Source organism: Schistocerca americana, chromosome 1 (genome assembly GCF_021461395.2).
Source record: "Schistocerca americana isolate TAMUIC-IGC-003095 chromosome 1, iqSchAmer2.1, whole genome shotgun sequence".
Taxonomy (NCBI): domain Eukaryota; kingdom Metazoa; phylum Arthropoda; class Insecta; order Orthoptera; family Acrididae; genus Schistocerca; species Schistocerca americana.
The window spans coordinates 512,202,864-512,222,038 of NC_060119.1; the positions used below are offsets into that span (position 1 = coordinate 512,202,864).

General features: G+C 44.3%; 1 protein-coding gene across 1 annotated transcript in view; it reads left to right on the forward strand.

Annotated features, from left to right (window-relative positions):
* Positions 1 to 19,175, forward strand: part of LOC124624402 (peroxidase-like) — a 299,356-nt gene that overhangs the window by 247,735 nt on the left and 32,446 nt on the right. Inside the window, exons 11-13 of the mRNA XM_047149105.1 lie at positions 2,658 to 2,771; positions 7,739 to 7,871; positions 15,146 to 15,273. Of these exons, the coding sequence (XP_047005061.1) occupies positions 2,658 to 2,771; positions 7,739 to 7,871; positions 15,146 to 15,273 (375 nt within the window). The remainder of the gene's footprint in view (positions 1 to 2,657; positions 2,772 to 7,738; positions 7,872 to 15,145; positions 15,274 to 19,175) is intronic.

Sequence of the window (19,175 nt, forward strand, 5' to 3'; positions counted from 1 at the left end):
TTGAAATAAGAACACCGTGAATTCATTGTCCCAGGAAGGGGAAACTTTATTGACACATTCCTGGGGTCAGATACATCACATGATCACACTGACAGAACCACAGGCACATAGACACAGGCAACAGAGCATGCACAATGTCGGCACTAGTACAGTGTATATCCACCTTTCGCAGCAATGCAGGCTGCTATTCTCCCATGGAGACGATCGTAGAGATGCTGGATGTAGTCCTGTGGAACGGCTTGCCATGCCATTTCCAACTGGCGCCTCAGTTGGACCAGCGTTCGTGCTGGACGTGCAGACCGCGTGAGACGACGCTTCATCCAGTCCCAAACATGCTCAATGGGGGACAGATCCAGAGATCTTGCTGGCCAGGGTAGTTGACTTACACCTTCTAGAGCACGTTGGGTGGCACGGGATACATGCGGACGTGCATTGTCCTGTTGGAACAGCAAGTTCCCTTGCCGGTCTAGGAATGGTAGAACGATGGGTTCGATGACGGTTTGGATGTACCGTGTCTCCTCGACGATCACCAGTGGTGTACGGCCAGTGTAGGAGATCGCTCCCCACACCATGATGCCGGGTGTTGGCCCTGTGTGCCTCGGTCGTATGCAGTCCTGATTGTGGCGCTCACCTGCACGGCGCCAAACACGCATACGACCATCATTGGCACCAAGGCAGAAGCGACTCTCATCGCTGAAGACGACACATCTCCATTCGTCCCTCCATCCACGCCTGTCGCGACACCACTGGAGGCGGGCTGCACGATGTTGGGGCGTGAGCGGAAGACGGCCTAACGGTGTGCGGGACCGTAGCCCAGCTTCATGGAGACGGTTGCGAATGGTCCTCGCCGATACCCCAGGAGCAACAGTGTCCCTAATTTGCTGGGAAGTGGCGGTGCGGTCCCCTACGGCACTGCGTAGGATCCTACGGTCTTGGCGTGCATCCGTGCGTCGCTGCGGTCCGGTCCCAGGTCGACGGGCACGTGCACCTTCCGCCGACCACTGGCGACAACATCGATGTACTGTGGAGACCTCACGCCCCACGTGTTGAGCAATTCGGCGGTACGTCCACCCGGCCTCCCGCATGCCCACTATACGCCCTCGCTCAAAGTCCGTCAACTGCACATACGGTTCACGTCCACGCTGTCGCGGCATGCTACCAGTGTTAAAGACTGCGATGGAGCTCCGTATGCCACGGCAAACTGGCTGACACTGACGGCGGCGGTGCACAAATGCTGCGCAGCTAGCGCCATTCGACGGCCAACACCGCGGTTCCTGGTGTGTCCGCTGTGCCGTGCATGTGATCATTGCTTGTACAGCCCTCTCGCAGTGTCCGGAGCAAATATGGTGGGTCTGACACACCGGTGTCAATGTGTTCTTTTTTCCATTTCCAGGAGTGTAAATTTGTTAGGAAATATTTTCTGAAAGCATTTGTCTGTGGTGTAGCATTGAACGGAAGTGAAACGTGGACGATAAGCAGTTCAGACGAGAAATGAACAGAAGGCTTTGAAATGTGGTGCTACAAAAGTATATTGAAAATTAGATGGATAGATGGCGGGACTAAAGAGGTACTAAATAAAACTGAGGAGAAAAGAAATTTGTGGCACAACTTGTCTATCGGTTGATAGAACACATTATGAGGCATCAAGGCGTCATCGTTTTAGCGTTGGAGGGAAATGTGTGGAGGAAAACTTTGCAGAGGGAGGTGAAGAGACGAATGCGGTAAGCGGGTTCAAAGGGATGTGGGTTGCATTAGTTATTCGGAGATGAAGAGGCTTGCTCAGGATAGAATAGCGTGGAGAGATGTAACAAACCAGTCTTCAGACAGAAAACCACAACAGTTACAGCTTACCGGCCGTATAGCATAATCCCCAACTTAAATGGCCAATGTGGCTGGCACTCACGTACTCCCAAGAAGGGAGTCCCACAGGTCAAGGAGCACAGCTCCCGCCAGCGTAGCCCTGTCGATCACTGAAACACACAGATCTACTCACCCTAGGTAACGTGAATTAACTCAACATTCACTCTGCAGTCCTCGCGCTTCCTCGCGTCAAATTCCCAGTGGCATCCAGTTTAAACTCGTGGCACTTCAGTAGGAAAATTCGATGAGACTTTTAAACGAATGGTTAACAGAATTTTGACCGCTTTAAATGTATGCGATTTCGTGGAAAACCGATTTCTTCCGCGTTTAATTCAAACCAGCACTCATAAAATATCAAAAACTGTAGTATTCATTTTAAGGCTGTTAATTCGGGAAACAATTGCAATTTTAATTAAATATAGGTGAAATTTGTTTGCTTAATACATTCCTTTCGTTGTCTTGCACTTGTGTAAAGAGGTTGTTTATGGTTTTTTTTAAAATGAAATACTGATTTTCCTATGGACATCAGACCATTTTGTTATTTTGCAAACATAGTTTTCACACGTTGAATTATAGAGGTACAAGGTTGCTACATAGAAAGAAGTATTACAAAATTTCTTGATTCGGTGTTATGATCTTATAGCTACTAAATCGGCTGCGAGTGTGGTACTTAAACACACTTAAAAGTTTTGTCACTGTCTCAGGCGTTTGTGAATAGGGTACTCCACTGAAACTTTGGGAGCATCCCTGACCTCGCATTCGGGTTTACCATTAACATTACTTTCATATCGTTCCAGGAAGCACGTCGTATCGTCATAGCTGAGATCCAGCACATCACATACAACGAATTCCTGCCCATCATCCTTGGCAAGGAGGTCATGGAGAAATTCGGACTTCTCTCGCAGAAAGAGGTTTGTGAAGGATAATATTTTGTTCTATAATTGTAATATAATCACTTCTTCCTTTCTCTTTTTCTTTCTTTCTCTAGTCTTGGGAGTTACGTGTCAACAGTCGAGTCAAAACATTAAGCCCGTTGGCTCATATCTCGAGCTGTCACCCAATGTAGCACCAACAACAACTAATCAACTAAGTGGGTATGACTTAATAAAATGCTACGACGTATCAAAGACTTCTAAAGCTATAATGCCCACAATTTAGGTGAGAACATGGAGAATGAGTTGCAGAGGCACTGAGAGTAAATACGAAGATCGATTTCAACCTACAGTCGCCCTACTGGATTCAAGTGTAGTGAATCAGGGGTGCGAACTACGTGGTGCTTGTGGTAGTAACCTGACAAACGTTGTCAGACCTTTTTAGTCACATGGTTATCAGATTGCCTAGCTAGAGGATTTCGCTGTTTCCTCCCTGACGAAGTATCGTAAACCCGTTCTGTGGTAGAGAATGGGGGACTCTTCTGTGGAAATCTAATTTCCTTGTAAACAGAGGATATAAAAACTGACATACACGGTTTTGATGTTCCACAATAACATCTATTTCATATTTTGTTGTGAACCGGCTTTCGGTTTTCTAGGCCATCGTCAGACAACTCAAGACAGAAGAGACAGTCCACACATCAGCTAGAGCCTCTAGCAGTACATTTAAAGATTATGTATCTTTACGAAAAACAGGAAATTGGAATGCTTCAATTTTACATAGGTATAAAACAATAAATATAATGTAGTGATGTACCAAGTGGGTTAGACTCTAAAGATATGGAGATAAATCCGTAAATCCAACATTTGACTGTCCTAAAAGCATTGAACTACACAATCCATAATGATATTATTTAAGATATCTTAACACAAACTGGTAATGAAACATGCACGAAGAAGGTATGTACCAATAAACCTTATACAGGATGTTCCACATAAAACCGGTACGCCTTACGTCCGAGATAAAAGTAACGATGAACTAACTAAAAAGAATAGATAATAGTAACATTAATAAACATGCAGTTTCCTGTTTATAACAGATGCTGGATGTGGTGGCAGTGGGCATTCAGACGTCGCTGACTTCGTGTGATGACATTACCGGCAACACGCTGTGTTTCTGCAGACGTGATGTTGTTGATTTCTCTAGCAACGTTCGGTTTAAGATCGTCTATTATTGAGGATAGTCGGCATACCCTTCGCTTTTTAGTGTTTCCCATAAATAAAACTCACACGAGGTTAAGTCTGGGGGCCTTGGGGGCCAGAGGCATCGGCTGACAAGTCTGACTTCAGGGAACACGTTGCTGAGGAGGGCCATACGTTGGTTAGCTGTGTTGGCGAATGCTCCATCTTGTTGGAATATAGCATACAGATTCTCTGCATCTGTTAATTGTGCACAGAAGGGGTCAAAGTTCTCTAGATATCTAGCACTGTTTAACGTGTAATTGAAGAATATGGGGCCAATAATGCGCATTCCGGACAACACTCACCAAACCCCCATCTCCTCTTAGTGGAGAGGCTCTTCAAGCGGAATTATGGGATGTCCTGCGACCAGTATCTGCAATTCTGGGAATTTTCACAACCTGATAAATGAAACCAGGCTTCAGCTGATATGAAGTAAAGCAAGGGGTCCGAATAACCGATAGCAGTTGATGCTAACAGCCAGTTACAATAATGAACTCTTTTTTCCTGATCCTCTAATTTCAGCTCTTGCGTCACACTCACGCGACAGACTTTTAATTTCATATCTTTCAGCGCACGACGACACAATGTACGAGATACATCAATCTGTTGCGATAATATCCTTACCGTCTCGAGGGAACCTCTCGTAATATCCATGCGATTTCCGTCCATAGTCCTCAGTGTCGGTCGCCTGTTAGATGAATTCTGAACAGATCCTACAACCCTCCATTTGTTGTACAAATTGAGAATAGTCCTGGTCGTGCGGTGTTTCTTACCAGGAAGCTTGAAGTATCTCCATACTCCTTGTGGAGCCTGTCTGTATGTAACACACCACATCAATTCACTGTTCTAATGCAAACTGCTCAATTTCCGTGACAACTCAACAATACGAGCTTCTCAAAACAACTGTCGCAAGAACTCACAATTGCACTCAACCTTCCGATAAAGTGCAGTGTAGCCAACTTTCGAGAGACTGTTGCCACTCCGCAAGCAATTCGACTATAGATAATTAACCAAAATGGTTCAAATGGCTCTGAGCACTATGCGACTTAACTTCTGAGGTCATCAGTCGCCTAGAACTTAGAACTAATTAAACCTAACTAACCTAAGGACACCACACACATCCATGCACGGGGCAGGATTTGAACCTGCGACCGTAGCGGTCACGCGGTTCTAGACTGAACGCCTATAGCCGCACGGCCACACCGGCCGGCGATAATTAACCGTTACGTTAGGCGTACCGATTTCTACATCTACATCTACATCTACATCCATACTCCGCAAGCCACCTGACGGTGTGTGGCGGAGGGTACCCTGAGTACCTCTATCGGTTCTCTCTTCTATTCCAGTCTCGTATTGTTCGTGGAAAGGAGGATTGTCGGTATGCTTCTGTGTGGGCTCTAATCTCTCTGATTTTATCCTCATGGTCTCTTCGCGAGATATACGTAGGAGGGAGCAATATACTGCTTGACTCTTCGGTGAAGGTATGTTCTCGAAACTTTAACAAAAGCCCGTACCGAGCTACTGAGCGTCTCTCCTGCAGAGTCTTCCACTGTGTGACCCCCGTATCACATTATTCTCAATGATTAAAGGGAAATGGGTACAAAGGGCAATAAAGTACACAATGAGTACTGGCATGGACTACTATCGAATATGGACAAAAATCCTGGGGTGGTGAATGTGATGAGTAGGGAATGAGAGGATAAGAAGGGAAGGGCGGCAGGCTACAGAGGGAGGGAAGGAGACGATGCATTGTGGTTAGTGGGAAACAGTAACTTCCTCAACCCTCTACGACCCCTCCCATTCCACCACATTCACCAACCTCTGGATTTTTGTTCATATGTCGTAGTAGTCTGTAACAGTTCTTACTTTGTGTTCTATTTTGCTCTTAATATCGAAAACGTATAGCTACGTTTATGTACTAAACATTGGCGACGCTTCTCCATACTTGACGATGTTTCCTTCACCTGGAATCCCCTTTATTTCACGGTTCGACTTACTTGATTCTCATTCCTTTTTTCGTCTAAAACAGTTTAAGTGCAAGAATTACCGAATCAGCAGGCACAATGACGTCTAACGGAAGTGCAATTGGCAGTAATTTAATAAAGTGGATAACAATGAAGTCAGATGCGGAATCTGTTCCAAAAGTTTGAAGTCTTCCGGAAAGACTTCATAAATCAAAAAGCTTTTGGGAAAACTCCTCACCAAAACAGCAAGATAAAATTATTTGTTTATCAACATAATGAGAGAGTGAATAAAGCCGTGCATATTTGTTAGTGGCCGCGAGGTCTTAGTCGCCTTGTCACGGTTCGCGTGGCTCCCTCCGTCGGAGGTCTGAGTCCTCCCTCGGGCATGGGTGTGTATGTTGTCCTTAGCTAAGTTAGATTAAGTAGTGTGTAAGCCTACGGGCCGGTCCCTGTGGCCGAGCGGTTCTAGGCGCTTCAGTCCGGAACTGCACTGCTGCTACGGCCGCAGGTTCGAATCCTGCTTCGGGAGTGGGTGTGTGTGATGTCATTAGGATAGTTAGGTTTAAGTAGGTCTAAGTCTATGGGACTGCTGACCTCAGATGTTAAGTCCCATAGTGCTTAGAGCCATTTAAACATACGGATCGATTACCTCAGCAGTTTGGTCCCATAGGAACTTACCACATATTTGTTAGTATAAATACGAGACGACAAGGACAGAAGAAAGAAGCCAATTTTTTTTTTAAATATACAGTTTTGAGGTAACCGGGTTCAAAAATTACGTTATTAAAAAATGACACTCCTCCAAGCTAAGCAACGGCTACCTGGCATTCCTACCCACATCAGTGCTCTCTGGGTGATTATTTTTAAAGCCAGGCGGTGCGATGTCAAAGTCACGTAACAGCTCACCAGCGAAACGACTGGGTAAAATGTCGTTTTAGAAGTGCTGTAACGAGTAACGATGGGAAGTTTATCTATGGCCGGCCGGAGTGGCCGAACGGTTCTAGGCGCTACAGTCTGGAACCGCGCGACCGCTACGGTCGCAGGTACGAATCCTGCCTCGGGCATGGATGTGTGTGCTGTCCTTAGGTTAGTTAGGTTTAAGTAGTTCTAAGTTCTAGGGGACTGATGACCTCAGAAGTTAAGTCCCATAGTGCTCGGAGCCATTTGAACCATTTTTGAAGTTTATCTATGATCTAATGTATTTATTTTTGGACACTATTCAGCTGGTTTTTTTATATAACCTAATTCTATATTTAAAGCTCAAAACTTTTAAATTTTGTAATTTGTAAGGAAAGTAAAAACATTATTTGATTTAACGCTCGTTTTATTGTATTTAAAACTTGTAAGATTCGACTGTCTCTTTCTATTGTTGATAGCTTTTAAAAACAAAGGTGGAGTGATTGGAGCCGATAGAGATTATCAAGTCTTTCTCTCAGAAATAAATATCAATACCTCAAGATGTCGATACTTTTCTTTCGATATCTTTATGTGTACGTTTCTTACAATACCACACGTGATTAAAGTTTCGATACATTTCATATCCTTACAATCAGAAGGAACAAAGAAGGAAGGTCAATCGTCCCGATGACGTAAATTTTGAAATGTAATGAGCCTATGGAAAATCGGAATCATGATGGTTGGACGGCGACTTGAAGCTTCCTCTTCTCAATTATGAGGACAGTTGTCTACGGCACTGTGTCAGTTGCAACAACGACGCCAGATGTCATAACAATGTGATTCGACTATGTGGGCTTTACCTCTATCTTTTCTTTTTTTCACTGCACTGTGATTGTGTTGCAGGGCTACTGGGACGGCTACGACCCGAACGTGAACCCAGGCGTGATCGACGCGTTCGCCGGCGCCGCCTTCCGGTTCGCGCACTCGCTGCTGCCCACCGCCGTCGAGCGCTGGAGCAAGGCCCACAGGTTCATCGGTAACCACGCTCACATTCTGTCTCTGCTGCACCTCCCACTGTATTGATTAGGATACCTAAAACCGTTTCTAGTCCTAATTCGTAACGTTTTATTTAACAGTGGCTATGGGACGGAATGTAGTTACTGTCACTCTTACAAACAGACTATTTGTGTTGTACTGCTGCTACTTTCATTATTCATTTTGTTTCAGTTGAACGCTTTATCGTGTGTTTCGAACATGTTTCTCTCATCATTGGACGTCTTATGTTCCCTGCTTAAGAAAATAAAAGTTACTTAAGTGACTAAAATTACCCATTTGATAACGTACAAATTATGCGTATTGTAGTCTTGCAAGCCTGTTGTTAGCATCTCCTTAGCTTCCAAAATACATAGAATACAATATTACGAGCCCTAAAAAGGTATTCCGTGTTTTGTGAAATGGTAGTATGAACCAAACAAGAAAAATGTACGGCAAATATGGGCTGTAACATGCACACTTCAAGAGCTATGAGCACTTTCCATCTTCGCTATTGGGAGACACAGCTATTCTACTGCAAATTCTTTAACATTACCGACGCCCAACATAATGCAGTAAACAAATGCAGACACATTCCTCTGCTATCGTTCATAGATCCAGCAAGCAGTAAACATCTGTTAGTGTTGTTACTGTAGACCAAGGGTTGCCAAGATTTCGGCTCAAGAGCCACGCTCTGATACGAGTGGCAAACCGCACACTTCCCCCATCGCCACATCATGCTGCCTGAGCGCAAAGAGGGAGGAGAGGCAGCAACAGCGACCACACTGCATTTAAATGGCAGTGGAGTCGCACTGCATACAACTTGGTTTTATATTTCACATTTCTCAACAACATAGATTACAAACAAAACAAATTTTCAGTATTATTAAATTATTTTTGGCGCACTTAAGATAAAAGATAATTTTTATGTGGCACCGACTATCAGCATACGGACAATTTCACAGATTTTTGCACTCAGGTTGCCATTTAACGGTGACTTATTTAGTTTTGTAATCGAAATGGTGTAGCACTTTTGCAACCTCATTATGGTGGCCTAACCGCACAATAACCCTTTGTTCGGTGTGGGGCGGGTGGACTGCTGTGGCCTGTTGTGGGGTTGTAAACCACTGAGGGCTACGGCGGGACGAAGGCTCTCCGGTTCCCGGTTCAATACAGTACAACACAATACAAACTGTAAATAACAGAATCATCTGCAAACAATCTAAGAAGCTGCTCAGATTGTCTCCTAAATTGTTTACGTAGATTGAGAACAGCAGAGCTACAACACTTCCTTGGGGAACACTGGATATCAATTATGTTTTACTCGAAGTTTTTCCATCGATTACTAAGCACTGTGACGTTTCTGCCAGGAAATCACGAATCCAGTAATGGAAATGAGCGTTTGGTGTCATTGGCCGGAAGGCCCCTTGCGGGGCTGGTCCGGCCGCCTTGTTGCAGGTCTTATTACATTCGACTCCACATTGGGCGACCTGCGCACCGGATGGGGATGAAATGATGATGAAGACAACACAACACCCAGTCCCTGGGCGGAGATAATCTCCGACCCAGCCGGGAATCGAACCCAGGCCCTTAGGACGGCAATCCGTCACTCTGACCACTCAGCTATCGAGACGGACACGAATCCAGTAGCACAACAGAAACGATATTCCGTAGGCACGCAATCTGATTAGAAGCCGCTCTTGAGTAACGGTGTCAAAAGCCTTCTGAAATCTAGAAATATGGAATCAATACGAGACCCGCTTTTGATGGAACTCGTTACTTTGAACGAATAAAGAGCTCCTGTCAGAAATCGCGAGAAGTAAGCCATTTTTCGTCTGAGGAAAATTTCTTCGTTTCGTCCCACCTTGCTCATATTTTCAAATAGAGAGAAAGTCATGGTCTTGTATTATAGTACTACAGTATTTCCAATCTCATTCCAAGGGCTGTTACTTCCAAAAGCCCCATGTGTGAGCAGACACAGTCTCCTGATGCAAGAGCACATTTTAGGCGCTAATTTTGTTTCCTCTTAAACTCGTTGTCTAAACACTGCGCAAAAAGTAAGATAATGTTTTACAGTTTTTCAAGTATTCAGTAATGATTGTAACCTGTGAATTTCACAAAGTAAAAACTTACGAATTATGAGTATAGCTGGGTGATTGGATTGAAGAGTTTCTAGCTAACAGACCACAGCATATCATCCTCAACCGAGATAAAATTCTGACGTAACAGTAACTTCGGGCATACTCCAAGCGAGTGCTATAGGACCACATTGTTTTAAATTTATTAATGGCTTTCGGGCATCACAAACACAGCCAACCTCAGTCGATAAAAAACAACACTTGTCTCTTACATCCTTTTAAAATGAACTTAAGTAACCGACATAAGTAAGCTAACATATTTGATATATCAAGCTGTAACAAACTCTCTCTTCCTATTGTCTTATTTGACCCTCTGTTATAAAATCGTATACGAGCTTACACAGTTTTATGTCTTCTGTTGCTAAAATGGTTTTGATGTTTGTAGGCAAAACATTTCCAGAGATCATGATATGCTGTAATAATTTCGTTGTTTCAGCCGAAAGGAACATCTTTCTCGCTGTACCATCCACAAACGAAGATGTGACCATGTTGAGGACGTAGATATGTTGCCGGAATCTCCCGTGATTGAAGCGAAGTCGTTCCATTCTCAATATAAAGTTTCCGTCGTATCTGTGGTTTTGGTACCAAGGAAATGATGTGAGATTAGAAAACATTGTAGCTTTGTGTCTCCCTTTAATTTCGTAAATCTGTTACAGATTTTCATTCCATCGGACCCTAATTATAGTCCTTATGTTTTGAAGAGTTTCGTCGGGTAGCTTTTTATAGTATTTCACTGAAGCAGTGCATACGGTTTCCTGGCCAGAGTATCTAATTTTTCATTTCTTGTTATTCCGTTGTGCGCTTTCACCCATAACATGGCGGTCGCCATATTTACACAGGAAACCTGCACTGTATCTGGAAGACGATATAGCACTTAATTTGTGGTATTGCTGGCGTCGTAGCATTTTAATAGCATCAGTGCAGAGCGTGAGTCTGATAAAATTACGACTGTTTCTTCTTGTACTTCTTTTGGTATTTACGTCCCTCTGAAATCTTTAGGAGTTCTACACTAAGTATTGCTGCAACTTCCGGCACCTTGAATTTGCCTCCTCTATTAGTCTTGCCGTCTATGAATGCACTTCCTGCCCCTTCTTTTTGTTTAGACCCATCTGTGTACATCTGTCTTGGTGATGGTCATGTTGCTAGGCTGTCAGCTAAAACCTTCCCATTCAGTGAATCTTCCCTGTATGGAAGGCGTGTGTCTTGATATTCAGCTTGACTAAGTTGTTAGCGTAGGACGTATTGAAGCAGCTAGTATTTTGGGAAGTGCCGACGTATTCACGGAAAGACGATGTATTGAATTAAAATTCTGATGAGGGTGATAGTTTCTTCTTAATCCAATACTTGACTGTATAGCACTCTGCAGTGAGATATCTAATCTGTGCTAATAAATTGTCATTTAAGAAGTGAAGACATTTCAAGAGGAATTTGACAATAATGTATTTCCTTCGTAGTTCTAATGGCATAGCTTATCGAGGCTCTCTAATGTATGTTGCGTTGCTGAACAGGAATAGATGCATCCGTAATCCACATAAGGTTTTTTTAGCTCTCGATATATAGTATGTTAATGCAGATTCTTGCGTATGCTCCAGCAAACGTCTGCCACAGGCCGAAGTATGCTTATGGCACATTCACATTTTTTAATTACACGATTAATGTGATGGGGCCATTTTAGCTTATGATCGATGTAAAGCCCTAATACTTGGCCATTCTTCTGACCGCGAATATACAGAATCCTAATATTATATTTCTTGTTTCGTTAAGCGTATATCTTATATATACGCACGCAGCTGATTTATGAGGCGATATGTCGAGGCAGTTAGCATTCATCCGTTCCCTGAACACTATCACAGCATTATCCATCTGCTGCTGACACTAAATAAAACCATCGCTACGGTCATAAATACATAAATCATACTTTTACACATGGGTGAAACACTGATGTAGGTCTGATATCAATAGACCATTACAATTCCAAAAATACACAAATCAAGAAAAGTTTTGCATCACCCCGGTTCCCAGAACTCCTGAAGATAGACGTTGCCCGTGGATGTTGTATCACAGACACAGTCCCTTTGACTGTTCAAAGATGTCACTAAACCCGCCCAAAGATGTAAACAACCATGCATGAACAGCGCCTATTAGACGTCGGGGGTCCGGTAGCCGATCAGTTCCAGTCATTCCACCATGATGGAGGTACACGGCTCGTGTTGTCTGTAGTTCAAACATGCGTAGACGGTCAATACCGCGTTCGATATCGTCCGCATTGTTACTTCGTGCCAGGAAGGGCTCTCAACAAGGGAAGTGTCCAGACGTATCGGAGTGAACGAAAGCGATGTTATTCGGACATGGAGGAGATACAGAGAGACAGGACCTGTCGATGATATGCCTCGCTCAGGCTGCCAAAGGGCTACTACTGAAGTGCATGACCGCTACCTATGGATTATGGCTCGGAGGAACCCTGACAGCAACGCCACCTTGTTGAATAATGCTTTTCGTGCAGCCACAGGATGCCGTGTTATGACTGTGCGCAATAAGCTGCATGATGCGCAACTTCACTCCCGACGTCCATGGCGAGGTCCATCTTTGCAATCACGACACCAGGCAGCGCGGTACAGATGGGCCCAACAACACGCCGAATGGACCGCTCAGGATTGGCATCACGTTCTCTTCACCGATGAGTGTCGCATACGCTTTCAACGAGACAATGGTCGGAGACGTGTTTGGAGGCAACCCGGTCAGACTGAACGCCTTAGACACACTGTCCAGCGAGTGCAGCAAGGTGGAGGTTCCCTGCTGTTTTGAAGTGGCATTATGTGGGGCTGTACAATATGTGAATTCCATCCTCCAACCATATCGGCAGCATATTGGCGAGGCATTCGTCTTCATGGACAACAATTCGCTCCGTCATCGTGCACATCTAGTGAATTACTTCCTTTAGGATAACGACACCGCTCGACTAGAGTGGCAAGCAAGTTCTCCAGACATGAACGCTTTCGAACATGCCTGGGAGAAATTGAAAAGGGCTATTTATGGACGACGTGACCCACCAACCACTCTGAGGGATCTACGCCGAATCGCCGTTGGGGAATGGGACAATCTGGACCAACACTGCCTTCATGAACTTCTGGATAGTGTGCCACGACGAATACAGGCATGCATCAATGCAAGAGGACGTGCTACTGGGCATTAGAGGTACTGGTGTGTACAGCAATCTGGACCCCCATCTCTGAAGGTCTCGCTGTATGGTGGTACAACATGCAATGTATGCTTTTCATTAGCAATAAAAAGGGCGGAAATGATGTTTATGTTGATCCCTATTCCAATTTTCTGTGCAGGTTCCGTAACTCTCAGAACCGAGGTGATGCAAAACTCTTTTTTATGTGTGTGTGTTTAACTGGCCCTGTGGATAACTTCGAAAGTTCCTTAACAGTTTTTGCGGATGATGCTGTTGTATACAGAGAAGACTCTAGAGAATTTTACTGAAATGTTGGATGACCTGCAGATGATCGACGGTTGATGCAGGGATTGGCAGTAGGGCTTCAAGGTAAACGAATGTAACGTATTGCCAACAGGCGGAAAGACCCTTTATTGTATGATTACACAGTTGCAGAGCAATTAGTGGAAGAAGTGACATTAATGAAATATATAGAAGAGTGAGTACCACGCAGTATAAAGTGGAGCGACCACAGAAAACTAAATGCATGTATGGCAGATGCCAAACTGTGATTCGTGGGAAGAATCCTCAGGAAATGTGGTCCATCATCGGGTATGTGGCTTACAAACCACTCCTTCGACCAGTACTTGAATATTGCTGTTGAGTCTTGGATCTGTACTAGATAGGACTGACAGAGGAAATAGAGAAAGTCCAGAGAAGAGTAGCACGTCTCGTTACAAGTTCGTTTAGTAAGCGCGAAACCGTTACGGAGATGCTCAGCCCACTGGCCGACACTGCAGCGGAGGCATTTTGGATCAGGGTGCGGTTGAAAGATCCGAGAGCGTAAGTTCTAGAACAATCAGACAACATATTTCTCCCCGCTACCTACATATTGCAAATAAGACCGTGAACGCAAAATTAGAGAGGTTCAAACTCACACACCGGACCATTCAAAACTGGAACAGAAAACGGGGAACGTGAAAATGGTACACAAAGTACCCTCCGTTTCCCACCGTAAGGTGGTTGTCGGTATATAGATGTGGATATAGGTATAGACACAGTCACCATCGCTTCCTGCTTTCCCTTTGCTCAGTCGGCTGTTTTCCTCGTTTTATTTTCAGTATGTAATTGTCGACCAATATGTCGTCTGCAGTGATAAAGAAGTCAGAAGGTATTTCGTACGCTTCAACGTCTCCAAACATGAGTTTCAAATGGCCTTCCTGGAGCGATTTTGGCCTTGATTGTGTTTGTTCATACGCAAAACTTCGTACAGATTATTATCTACCGGTTCATATAAGATATATATCATTAAACAGTCCTAAACTGTATAACAGTTCTGTTCTGTCCTGTCCTGTTCTTGTGTGCTATCGCCTGTTTCATAATAAGTAATCTCAACAAGTCGTCCACAACGTATCAGTATTACAGCACCCACAAGGTCACTTTTAAATCCAAGTGCCATTTGAATCGGCTTAATTGCTAATGGAAATCTTAATTACTAATGGAAAACTCACGAACTTCACTCGACTCATTTTATGTTTGGGCCTCAGGTTACTATCATATATTAAGTTATTTTATCTCTGTCTGATATCCTACTCGTCTTTAGTGCGACAATCAACAGTACTTATTGCCAACAATCTACAGCATGTTTCTATTTAGGGTATGGAACAAAATCGTTACAAAAATCACATTTATTCGCAGTCGTACCGCTTAGTAAAATTTCGGTATTTCATAGATATTTATTAGAGTTTTCATTCACATTCATATAATGGCACTGCGCGTGCTTAAAACAGGAACATGAGAACCATGTTATCATCAGGTTTTCATTGTGTTCGTCATCCGATGTTCTACAAACAAATGCAAAACGATGTTGTCTCCAAAAAGAAAGTGTTCTTAATTGTAGCCTGTTCAGTGTACCGGTCATTTCTGTATGCCCAGTTCGTCTTCTTATTCTATAACGGAAACTGAGTTTCTGTCTGCTTCCAGCGTCCAAGCGGCTGTCTGAACTGATCCGCAAGCCGTACGACCTGTACCGAGCTGGAGTGATCGACGAGTACTTCATGGGCCTCATGAACCAGGTGGCCCAGGCCGTCGACGACTCCGTCACTCAGGAGGTAAGAACAGCAGGCGCCGAAACAGCTGCTGGCTTTAATGGCTCATTTTACAGTCATGCAACAGTGCACAAGAGCTTGTTATGGGATAAGTGGTGGTAGGTAATAACACCACACTGCACGACAAAGGCTTTCAAATCAGATCACGAAGACGTTGCAGGGGGAGAAACAACGTCATAAAATCTTAAACTCGATCTCTGGCTCCTCTCCATTCCTTCCAGAAGCCACATGGGGTATGCCACAATTCTGTGGGTAGTAAGAGAAGAATGTCGAAGAGATGAAGGATCGTTGCTAGACTGCCAACATCACTGAGACGCAGAAGGTTGTTTGTTTTGCTCGCTTTAACTTTGTTATGTCCCATTGTGTCATCCTGTGGAATAATTCTGTATGTAGTCCTAGCCTATAAAAAGACAGTCGTAACGATATACAGTATCTGTTGCTTAATTTTGTTCAGCCTACTCTACAAGAGTATTCAAATGCTGAAATGTAATCCCAATCTACATGTCCCCTCCTGGACTTTGTGGTTAATAACGTGGTTTCATACAAGCTGAACGGCAGCAGTTACTCACAAGGAACTCCTTGCGCGCGTGGTCGCAAGTTCAGTCTTTAGTAAGACTGATTTGAATGTTCAGGGTGACAATTATCGAAGTATATGAAAAAAAACGTAAACTAGTTACAAACTACATTTTATTCAACATGTGAACGTCACTACAGAAATTCAGATTTACGTTATGACATGTTCGATATGTCTGCCACTCTTGGCACTCGTGGCGCAGACGAATAGCGAAATTCTGCATGACCCACTGAAGTGTCGGAACATCGATGCTGTCGATGACCTCCTGAATGGCTGTTTTCAGCTCAGCAGTAGTTTTGGGTTTATTGCTGTACACTCTGTTTTTAATATAGCACTACAAAATGGCGTCGCGAGTGTTCAGATTCGGGGAATATGGCGGCCAATCGAGGACCATGCCACTGACCTCTGGGCCCCCAAAGTGCTCCTCCAGCACATCACTGTCCTGCTTAGATGGGGTCGAGCTCCAACTTGCAAGAACCACATCTTGTCGAAATCAGGGTAACTTTGGATAATGGGGATGAAATAATCTTCCAAAACCTTCACGTACCGTTCGCTAGTCACCATGGCATCAACGAATATCGCACCGATTATTCCGTGACTGGACACTGCACACTACACAGTCACCCGTTAAGGGTGAAGAGACTTCTCGATCGCGAAATGCTGCTCTTCAGTCCCCCAAACGCCCCAGTTATGCTTACTGACGAACCCATCCAAATGAAATAGGCGTCGTCGCTAAACCAAACCATAACATGTGCATACTATTTCCCATCGTGCTCCGCGGCCAACCGAGCAGCTTGAACTTCCCAACGCATCGGTTCGGAAGGTATGACGATTTTATTTCATACAGTTCAATAACTGTCACACTGTGTAAAATCAGTACGAGCATTTCCAGCGACTGCGGTCAACTGACTGTTCTGCGCATCGTCTTCAGCTAATGGTGCAGTCTTAAGACGGCCTAAGCCTACGCCGATACCGGTCATTTTAATAAAATAACCATCGCGATCAATATTGTTTTTCACTGATTTTATATACAGGGTGGTCCAAAAGTATGGAAACACCCTGATAAAATCCAAATGGAGTAGCAAACACGGAAACAGAGTTCCTACAAACGAGGAACGGGAAGGGGGAAACTTTATAGGCTATTCCACCAACATGGCGGCCATCTTGAAAGCCGCCATCTTGGATTCAACTTCAAAATTTCAAATGGGAATGTGGTCATGTGACGTATCAAACAGATAGAGAATTTCACCAGAAAAACAATGCCGTTGTTATTTCAAACATAGCTTTGTTCATTCTCGGGTTATAGCCAATTACTTGCGGCAGCAGTGGGACGCTCGGCAGCGTGAGTATTACGTACTGAGAAGTCATAAAATTGGGTCTGAAACGGTGTAAAGTGACTATCCCATGTGTTTAACTGTTAGGTATCATTTACTCATGCTGACCTTTTATTCATTGTTTCCTTATTTACAGGCTACAAAATGTCCTTAACACATGAAGAATGCATTGAAATCATCTTGATATCAGGAGAAAGAAGCACACGGGTCATTGCTGAGGATTTCAACAGTCGTCACCCAACCAGGCAGCCCATCACTCACAGCGCAGTTGCCAAGCTTTTGCCGAAATTCCTAACAACAGGTTCTGTCGCAGATAAACCTAAGGTTGGAAGACCAAAATCCGCCACCGATGAAGCAACAACAGTGAGCGTGTTGGCATCATTTAGCAAGAGTCCGCAACGGAGTACTCGTCGCCTGTCACAAGAATGTGGGTTAGCCGTACCTCCATATTGCGAATTTTACCGCAACACAAATGGCACCCGTACAAAATTCAGCTGCTCCAACACCTGAACGAGGATGACCCAGACCGTCGGGCACAGTTCGCAGAATGGGTGACACAGCAGCTGCAGATACACCCACGTTTCCCCTATCAGGTGCTGTTCAGTGATGAAGCCAATTTCCTTATCAATGGTGAAGTGAACAAGCGGAATCACAGATACTGGTCCGACACAAATCCGCACTGGATTGATGCTTCCAAAACGGTCGACTCATAATAAGTAAAGGTTTCGTGTGATGTGCGGGGTACCAAAGTCGTTGGACCTTTTTTATTGATGGTACGTTAACAGCAAACGGTTATCTGAGGTTATTGGATGAAGAAGTGTTCTCCTCGTTGTTAACGGAGGACGGGACATTTCCGACATCTTGCAGCATGATGTAGCCCCACCACATTATGGGCACAATATGCGAGCATACCTGGAGGTGCAGTTTCCTCAGAAGCGGATTGGTCGTAAGGGTGCTGTGGAGCGCTGGAGTGCCCACCGCGTTAACCGGATTTGACTCCTTTGGATTTTTATCTTTGGGGTCATGTCAAAGCACTGGTTTATTCTGTGCAAATACGGGATTTGCATTATCTAAAGCAGCGCATTGTTGATGCGTGTGGTCAAGTTCAGCTAGATGTGTTGGTCAAACAAAGTTCATCAGAACTGGGTTCGGAGGTTAGCATTAACAATACAACATAATGGACAACATATCGAGTCATCCCTATGATTGTTGGTGGTCTCTCAGGACTGTGTAACATCGACGTAATGTTTCTTCGGCACATTACACACATGCTGCCGAGCGTCCCACCACTGCCACATGTAACTGGCTATAACCCGAGAATGAATAAAGCTATGTTTAAAATAACAACGGTATTGTTTTTCTGGTGAAATCCTCTATCTGTTTGATATGTCACATGACCACATTCCCATTTGAAATTTTGAAGTTGAATCCAAGACGGCGCCTTCAAGATGGCCGCCATGTTGGTGGCATAGCCTATAAAGTTTGCCACTTCCCGTTCCTCGTGTGTAGGGACTCTATTTCCTTGTTTGCTACTCCATTTGAATTTTATGGGGGTGTTTCCGGACTTTTGAACCACCCTGTAGATTTTAAGATCGGTGTTTCCCCAAAAATGTTACCAATAATTTTGATTTGAAAGTGTGTGTTAAAAGATATGACAGGGAAATTACGATCTGCTAATGACTCGCCATAAGAGTATGGAGGGAGACATAAAATGAGTTTGCGGGAGGTGAAGAGATCGTCCTTCGCAAAATGGATATTGTCGACATTCAAGAAATGTTCAGAACATAGCCGGCCGAAGTGGCCGTGCGGTTAAAGGCGCTGCAGTCTGGAACCGCAAGGCCGCTACGGTCGCAGGTTCGAATCCTGCCTCGGGCATGGATGTTTGTGATGTCCTTAGGTTAGTTAGGTTTAACTAGTTCTAAGTTCTAGGGGACTAATGACCTCAGCAGTTGAGTCCCATAGTGCTCAGAGCCATTTGTTCAGAACATAACATTAAC